The 9,690-nt window shown below is 43.8% G+C and overlaps 1 protein-coding gene across 1 annotated transcript in view; it reads right to left on the bottom strand.

Moving 5' to 3' along the window:
- The window catches only part of CCDC94 (coiled-coil domain containing 94), a 101,066-nt gene that overhangs the window by 11,054 nt on the left and 80,322 nt on the right, over positions 1-9,690 (bottom strand). Inside the window, exon 7 of the mRNA XM_018572335.1 lies at positions 3,989-4,163. Within this exon, the coding sequence (XP_018427837.1) occupies positions 3,989-4,163 (175 nt within the window). The remainder of the gene's footprint in view (positions 1-3,988; positions 4,164-9,690) is intronic.

The raw sequence follows: 9,690 nt of genomic DNA, 5'->3' as shown, positions 1-9,690 counted from the left end.
GAGGCAAAACTCATGTTGAAGGTTCAACATAGAAAGAGCAACTACTTTATTAAACACAGGACATTCACTTTAGAGACACTTGGAGGGATACAACCCCTCCCCCCCTCCCCCTCATGACACACACAGATAACAGATTACACAGTGAATCAGACATTTAAATACACAGTCAAACAGTACAATAGGGTGAGCATCAGATAACAGGTGAGGGGGGAGCTATGCGACTTATATACAACTGACTTAACTTAATTAAGTCTCCATTTTGACTAGACAAACCATGTGGCCAAATCCTTGTCCTCCACCATTTTAAAACATTTATTTCCCAGAGGTCAACAGTCACTGTCTGCATATAAAATGTACATTTAGCCCCAAAATCTCCTGTTCTCTTGCTGGGCCATATTAGGTGGGTACGAGGCCAGCCTGCAGCCCCCTCCAGCTAGCACAGTGACGGTGCAGTCCGTCACAAGTATGTCACAGTATATGTTGGCATTCATGGTTCCCTCAATGAACCCCCAGTGCCGGCAGCACTCATGCAGCCCCAGACCATGACACTCCCACCACCATGCTTGACTGTAGGCAAGACATACTTGTCTTTGTACTCCTCACCTGGTTGCCGCCACACACGCTTGGCACCATCTGAACCAAATAAGTTTATCTTGGTCTCATCAGACCACAGGACATGGTTCCAGTAATCCATGTCCTTAGTCTGCTTGTCTTCAGCAAACTGTTAGTGGGCTTCCTTGTGCATCATCTTTAGAAGAGGCTTCCTTCTGAGACGACAGCCATGCAGACCAATTTGATGCAGTGTGCGGTGTATGGTCTGAGCACTGACAGGCTGACCCCCCCACCCCTTCAACCTCTGCAGCAATGCTGGCAGCACTCATACATCTATTTCCCAAAGACAACCTCTGGATATGACGCTGAGCACTTGCACTCAACTTCTTTGGTCGACCATGGCGAGGTCTGTTCTGAGTGGAACCTGTCCTGTTAAACCGCTGCATGGTCTTGGCCACCATGCTGCAGCTCAGTTTCTGGGTCTTGGCATACTTCTTATAGCCTAGGCCATCTTTATGTAGAGCAACAATTCTTTTTTTCAGATCCTCAGAGAGTTCTTTGCCATGATGTGCCATGTTGAACTTCCAGTGACCAGTATGAGAGAGTGAGAGCGATAACACCAAATTTAACACACCTGCTCCCAATTCACACCTGAGACCTTGTAACACTAACGAGTCACATGACACCGGGGAGGGAAAATGGCTAATTGGGCCCAATTTGGACATTTTCACTTAGGGGTGTACTCACTTTTGTTGCCAGCGGTTTAGACATTAATGGCTGTGTGTTATTTTGAGGGGACAGCAAATGCACATTGATATACAAGCTGTACACTCACTACTTTACATTGTAGCAAAGTGTAATTTCTTGAGTGTTGTCACATGAAATGATATAATAAAATATTTACAAAAATGTGAGGGGTGTACTCACTGCTGTGAGATACTGTATTAACCTGATAGACCTGTGTCTTTATTCAACCTCACCTACTTTGTAACTATATCTAACAAATGACCTTTAAAATATATCTGATGTAATAGTCATCATCGGCAATCCTGAACTACAGGGAATGCAACAAAAGAAAAAAGTACCCTGGTTCAAGGACTCTACAAATTCCCCTCCCTTTCAACCCTTTAAAGAAAAAACACCATCTGTATCTCATTTCACAAATATCCCAAAAGCAACCATTAACTTTTATTCCCATTGAAAGACATACAATATTAAAAACCATGGTGCTACAAACACATAATATAAAACAAACCACACCCACATTTCCATAGGGACTCTAACAAATTTGCTCTCCATAAACAGTAATTCCAACATAGAATACCCCAATATTGCTTTTATTCCATGGGAAACAACCAATGTTGCTTTTAAGTGACGGTTCAATGGTATTTTCACTGGGACTTTTCCTCATTCATCAGGTGCGTCGGACAGCAATAGTGATATCTGCAAGGATGTGTCCTAACATCAACATGACACATTTATGGAACACAGCAGCCATACCCAAAAATAAAAACTGCCAAGTAGTGCCTATAATGTGTTAAATTGAGGAATAAAAATACCATCTGGTGTTGCTCACATTTACACTGGCCATGTGAGACAAAAACCACGTTGAAATATAAGGAATAAAATAGGCTCCGACAGGACCAAGCTACGGAGCATGACTACAGAAATTAAACTTTCTGCTTATGAAGGGATCGCAATATACAAATTTATCAATAGAGATTGCAGTATTGGGAATAACCTGTTTAAACTATGGAACCTGAAGAAAACATGTGGCCACAACATGAATTTGGATGAGAAGCAGTTTATTTTAAACTTAAGGTTTTTTTTTGTATTGTCAGAGCAGTAATTCCCTTCTGCAGTTAGTGGTATCAACAGAGAAACATTTAGAAGAGAGTTTTTATACAGGGGTATGAAAGTCCGTAGTGACACACACATATATTGGTTGTACAATTTATTTGTTGAGGACCTTTAGGCCCAATATAAGGGCCTCCCTTTGCCTTGGGAAAGGTAAACAAGTTTGAACAGCCAAAAACAGTGAAACGGACTGTGGAGCAGCAAGGGAAAACACTGCCTTGTCCCACCATAGCGTGGACATGCGCCATAGCATCCCTAAGGAAAGTTTGTGGTTTTGCAGTGCGGGAACCCACACATGAACAGTGGCGGAAAACTATGGTGAACAATTTTAAAAATGCTAACTTGCATGGTTCCCACTGCAGTTGCAGAAGGTGGGGAGGATGCTGGGTGTTGCAGCTGGACCTACAGTTGCAACATTCGGATCCCATAAAAAAAAACAGCAGTCCCCACTCCTCCTCCTTTCCTTCACCCCTCCCTCCAGCAATGTTCTGCCCAAAGATTAAGGGGAGCAAGGAAGATTAGTCAAGAAGAGGCCCTCAGGCAACACCAAACTACCAAGGATCCATCGTCAGTTTTCAGCAGAGAAGGAAATGACTGGTGACATTATTGACCTTAAATGGCCACATGTCATTGACCAAATATGACCAGGCCAATGATGTCACCAGCATCCCTCCATTTGTTCATGTGCAGCAGCAGGGTGGGAAATGCCCTGGCTGCAGCTTGGGCCAGCACTGACAGCTTCTTTTTGGGTTTGAACCCAAGCTCATCCCTACCCGAGTATGAACTAATAGGATCCTAAGAGTTCCCATCTGAGTGTCCAGGTATCTCAAGATCTGGTCAATCCGGAACCTTACACTCACTAGAGCTTTGCAAAGTTAGAATCAAACCTGTCTGCCAGTCAGTTGCTTGACAGTAGAATAGTGTAGAAGAAGTTAACAACTCCAGGGTCTGATTCTTACTCCTTGACAATAGGTGAAAAACTATCTCTGCCAATGGCAGGCTTTAGCCACTAAGTGATTATATGCCACTAGTTGCTTTTTTTGTTACACTAAGCTACCTACTTCTGTATATGGCACTACAACCCACTGGTTCTGTTTGATCTTCAATTAAAGGGCTGTCTCTCTAAGTGAACTAAATAAACATGTACATTATAGCATACCACCAGCCAAAAACAAGATAAAATGAATAACTCAGTTCAGAGAAATCTGTCACTAGATATTGGCATTTTGGAAAGGAAAAGCAACACATTGACAAGCTAATCACTCCTTTGATGTGCCAATGTTCTTTTCCTATCTGCCTTTTGTCAGTACTGCTTCTTCCTCACACTCTATCCCTGCTGGACAGACAGCAAGATGCTGGTACCTGGCCTAATTCAGGTACTTACACCACTTCAATTTAAAATATACATTTAAGGATGTATAAATAACTACAAAACTGCATTTTTTTGTGCCTATTTTATGTGACTAGAGTTTAGCTTTAATAAAAATAGTTATATTTTAATGTATTAACCTTTATCATAAAAGGTGCATTATTCTCATGCATTCCAAAATAATATAGCTGCAGAGACAAAAAAAAATACCTTTGCCTTGTAGCCTTTCTTCACATTGGATCTTTGTATTTTCAGAATGAGCAGCAGGGTTGGTTGTTTGCTTCTCAAGGCCTGTGGTCTTCGGCTTTCTCACAAGGCTTGACATTTTCTGATGACTATGAAGTCTGCTCCTTTTGCTCTCCAATTTGTCACTGCAGAGCTTGGTCTTGTAAAATATATGGTTAAATATCTTTAAGTAATTATGCCTTGCTTGATGTGATTACAGTGACAGACATTAAATCTTAAAAATGCATTCAAGTACCTTACCTATTAACAATACTGTACCTTATTTGTGTATCACTCAGCTGTAGACCCTCAAATCATCTCTGAATTGGTCAATACGGTCCTTCCTTCTGGAAGGTGGCTACTTTTGTTCCCCATGCTCCTAGTAGTGTGTGCTGCAAAGCAGCTACCGCTCCAAGCTCGCTCCTGTGATGGACTACGACCTTACATTTAGTTCACTGATTTGTATTGAGGTTGTAGTCAATCACGGGAGCAAGCTTGGAGCGGTGGCTATTTTGCAACACACACAGGGACCATGGGGAACAAAAGTATTTGCCCGCCAGAAGGAAGGACAGTGTTAGTACGAATTCGGAGGTGACTTGAGGATCTACAGCTGAGTGATACACAAATAAGGTACAGCATTGTTAAAAGTTGTTTAACTCCTCAGTTTAGTGCCACTTTAAATGGTAAACAAACACACACACACACACACACACATTACACATACATATACTGTATATATACATATACACACACACACACACACACACACACACACACACAGTAGGCCAGCCAGTAGGCTGTAAATTCAGTTGATTAAACCACAGAAAAGTAAAAAGATACATGAAATGTGTTTACATCAGTATGAAACAATACTTTTGAAAGCAGAAAACCTGTCACTGGAAGTAAGAAAAGTAAAGCCCAAACCACCCAGATCTTATCCTAAGGGCCTGTTCACACCATATGCAGTGCGTTCCGGCCATGTTCTGGCCGGAACGCAGTGCATCGCGGCCGGAGGGGGCGTGGCTGGCCATTGAAGTGAATGGCGCCGTAGCCACGCCCTCCAGCCGCAATGCAATCACCCGCACGGGATCGCAAGGCACATTGTGCCTGCGGTCCGGTGCGGTCAAAATGTGGGAAGCACTATTTAGACCGCAACAGACCGCAGGCACAATGTGCCTTGCGATCCCGTGCGGGCGATTGCATTATGGCACCATACACCTCAATGGCCAGCCACGCTCCCTCCGGCCCCACGAAATACTGAGCCGATGCAGTGCGTTTCAGCTGGAACGTGGCCTGAACGTACTGCATATGGTGTGAACAGGCCCTAAGAACACAAGATTACTCTTGCAAAATTAATAGGAAAACCAAAAGACATAGATTTCCCAGATAAGCACAATGTGGTTATATTGATATACTACAGGCTTCACAGAGAGCAAAGGTCTGCATCAAGTGTAATCCTAAAAACCCTTAATAATACAGTACTGGATGTGTTCCCTTTATATGCACACAGATTTTCTATGTTTAGTTTCCCTCAACAGCCTCCCTATTAGGGCCCCCTTCGACCCCCAGGCCTTATAGCAGATTTGCAGGAGCAAATTAGGGGTTCTGAATTAATTGTAAAAAAAGTGTTGAATACTTTTCTTTTTTTAAGAGTCAGTTACTCATTGTTAAGGGTTCACAAACCAGAGGAAAATGTATGAATATGGGTAAACAACTTGTTGAAACATAGATAACAAAGGGTAGGTGTTAATGGAACATACAGATAACACATCATTACCCAGGGAGTGAGTGTGGGGTACCAAGTCCCAAATTGGATACAATAACACAATAATTAAAGAATGGGCTTTTTAGGTACCCACATGACAGCACAACAATAGGTACTTTAAAACATGTAACTTCTTTATTCATATATAAAAACAGATTAAAAAAACAAATATATGATGTGATGTGGCAAATATGTACTGAACTGATCACTAAGGATGCAACGCTACTAGTTCGTTACCAATACCGAGTACCTGGGCAACTACTCGTACTCACCCAAATGCTCCGATACTTACACCCGATACCGGAACTGCCGGTCAGAGGGTGATTTCCTCTGACCAGCAGTGCATCGAGGGAACATGAAGCAACTTGTCTTCATTCAGGTGGAACATTGATGCCACTTTCATCAACAATGAGAGTCTTGGAAGCCAGACAATTTTATTCTTACAAAGCACCAAAAATGGAGACTTCCAGGACAACGCCACCCCTTCAGATACCCTGCATGCCAATGTGATGGCCACTAGGAAAGCCACTTTCTGCAGTAATGTCAGCAGTGGTAAAAACAACTGCACTGACTGATTGCAGCTCCTGTCCTCCTGTTTTCAGCCAGCAACACACACAGAGCAAAATTGCCCTAACATGGCACACAGTTGTAGCTCATCTCATTGCTGTTCAGTTGTTTCCTAAAGTCGCAGAGGCCCCAAAGCCACAGCAGTAACCCATTAAGGAAACACTGGAGCCTCCATAGACCCTATACATAAACCCCCAGTACAAGGAGGAGGGGGATGGGCTAGAAAGGGTACGGGATTGTCAGCCAGACCCTGTGCATGTGCAGTGTGTGGTCGTGCTGGCAGTGACATCAGACGCGTGTCTGGGAATGCCACGGCTGGGGGAATACACAAACAGGCTGGCGATGGTCCCAGTTCTTTCTGGCAGTGTATATATGGGAAGGGGAACGTAAGGTAAGGTCCTGTTTTTTACATTAGTGATAATTATACAGGATTATTATATTAAGCATTCGTTGCATATGGTATTCATTTGATGAACATTAGGGAAATACCAGTACTAGTATCGGTACCAATATTGAGTATTTGGCCGAGTACCCAAATGCTCCGATACTGGAACTTCCGGTCAGGGGGAGATCTCCCTCAGAATTGCAGTGCTGACTTCCTTTCAAATCAGGAAGCCGGGCGGCACATAATGACCCGCCTCCCAACTTCCTGAATGGTCAGGGAGCCAGGCTGCCTAGGAACAAGTGAAGCAGTTTCCTAGCCAATCATGAAGGCAGGAGGCGGGTCTGGACATGCCGCCCGGCTTCCTGATTGGCTAGGAAGCCAGCTTCACTTGTTGCTAGACAGCCTGGCTACCTAACCAATCAAGAAGCTGGGCAGCTCGTAATGACCCGCCTGCCAGCTTCCTGGCTGGAAGCCAGGCAGCCTCGGCAAGTGAAGCCCGATTTCCTGATATCGGGGCACACGGCAATTGGATTCTGTATCAGCGAGTGCCAAAAAACGAATATCGGTACTCGTAACCAAAAAAACTGTATCGGTGCATCCCTAGTTAAAATCCTTTGCAGTATCTCTCAATGCTACTGCTGAGGCTATCCACACCCTAAGGGATTTAAGACAACCATGTCCAACTGCTTAACTGGGACAAGTGGACAGGTAGCGTGGATTTATAATTAAAAGGGTATTTATGGTCAAACCTGGTGGCCACCTGGTGCCGGCTTCCTGGCTTATCAGGAAGCCGGGTGGCAAGTCATTAGACGCCATCTGGCTTCCTAAATGGGACTTCCGGTATCGGTATTCAGTATTAGCGTACTGGAAAAAAATATCAGTACTTTTTTTTTTTAAACGTTTTTTTTTTAAACCAAAAACCGGTATCGGTGCATCCCTAGTCATAACCTAACAAATATGTATTTCTATATTGAATTTCCTAAATTTCTTTCCAACTCTGATAACCATATCTAGAAGTTTGCAAAAAATTTTTGACCCTCACCCCCTGCCAGTTTCCCCCTCCTCCCCTTCCAGGTTGCGACAACTATTCTATATACACTTATAATTTTAGAAGTTAGGTCATTTAATGTTCATATTTAAGTATATATTTGCATTTGTAACATGATATATTTGTACTCATTGTTATTCATATAATTCTGTAGATTGCCTCCCGTAGATTTATCCTGATGAAGCTGACTGCGAAATGCATTGAAAGAAGAGGGCCAATTTATTGTTATATTATGTACACTAAGTGGCCAGTTTATTATGACCACCTGATGTTTGTAGGCAAATTAGCTATAATTTCGCACTGAAGTTGCTAGAGGGCCAGACCATTATAAATAGGGAAGCAGGTTGTTTACCACGACAGTAGAAGTGATTTTTTTCTGAAGATATGGGTAAACAACGCGATTTAACAGCCTTTGAACGTGGGAACAGCAGCTGTTGTTAAAGTGTATAAAGACAGGACTGTCAGCCGAAAATCTGGGTCTGAACGTGCGAATTGTGGCCGTCAGCGACTAGTCAATGTTAGGGCAGAACGGAGACTAGCAAGACTGGTACAAGACAATAGAAGGGCAACAGTGCATCAAATTACTGCATATCTTAATCAGGGATCCTCTCAAATGATCCCTGAACGCACTGTTCGCCGTACACTGCATCATATGGGATATGGAAGCCAAAGGCCTGTTCGAACACCTTTGCTGTCTGCAGTTAACAAGATAAAACGTCTCCAATTCGCACAGGAACACAAGGATTGGATAGTCGAGCATTGGAAAAAAGTCACGTGGTCCGATGAATCACGTTTCCAGTTGCATCATGCAGATGGCAGAGTGAGAATTTGGCGGAAACAGCATGAAAGCATACACCCCACATGCATGAGTACAAGCCTTCAAGCTGGTGGGGGCAGTGTTATGGTTTGGGGCATGTTTTCCTGGCATGATTTGGGCCCTTTAATTCGTGTGGAACAACGTCTGAATAGCACAACATACCAAAGTATCGTAATCATGGGGCCATTGTCGCAGGAGATAACCCAGTCTAACAGTGGATGGGAAGTGAAAAAATAGTCTATTCTACTATAGGAGTGATGCAGAGAACTGAGTGTAGTTCCCAGATTGAGGGTGTAAAACTCTCCAAGTGTCAATCAGGCGTAGGCGAGAGAGCTGTCCCCGGACCTTACGCAGTTTGGCAAAGGAAAAGGCAGCTCGGCTCGTGGACAAGTCAATACTGGGTTCCAAGGCCATGTTGAAATCCCCACCCACTATCACCATACCCTCCGCAAAAGCCTCCAGCTCCTTCAGGAGCCGGAGCGCGGATGCAGCCTGGTCAGTATTAGGGAGATAGAAGTTGGCAATGGTGTAGGTCCGACCCCAGAGTGACAGTTTGAGCCATTGATACCGTCCAAAGTCATCTGCCTTATGGTCCAGAACCACTGCTGGAAGAGACTTGTGGATAGCGATAGAGACCCCCCGCGACTTTTAGATGGCGTTGGTACTATGGTACCAGGACGTGAAATACCTATTGGCACACGAGGGAGCATGGTCAGGGAAATGTGAGGGGGAGAACCCCAGATGGGTAGGCAGAGTAGAATTGATGAATAAAAAAGAACGGGAAAAGGACAAGAGGGAAAGGTGTGGAGGAAGAGGGGTAGGTGAGAAAAGTAGTATAGACGACACAGGAAAGGGACAGACAAAAATATCAAATCAAAAGGGCAGCCAAAGCTGCTACAGGAAGAACAAGCTTCTAGTCAAAGCTAGCATACAACGGTCTCCAACAGGAGACGTAATACCTATGTGGGGAAAAGTGGTCGAGAAGGAACGAGGTGCCTACCGCGGCCCATTTAGGAAAACGTCATAAAATGATGCAACCAGTCTCGACACTCAATAGAATTAACCATCCCACAGACTTCTTGTGGCAATGGGGCTGGGAGTCAAT

This window comes from Nanorana parkeri, unplaced genomic scaffold (genome assembly GCF_000935625.1).
Source record: "Nanorana parkeri isolate BGI_ZX_2015 unplaced genomic scaffold, ASM93562v1 scaffold2003, whole genome shotgun sequence".
NCBI classification, from domain to species: domain Eukaryota; kingdom Metazoa; phylum Chordata; class Amphibia; order Anura; family Dicroglossidae; genus Nanorana; species Nanorana parkeri.
The sequence above is the reverse complement of the archived record's forward strand: the minus strand, read 5'-3'. Positions and strand labels throughout refer to the sequence as shown.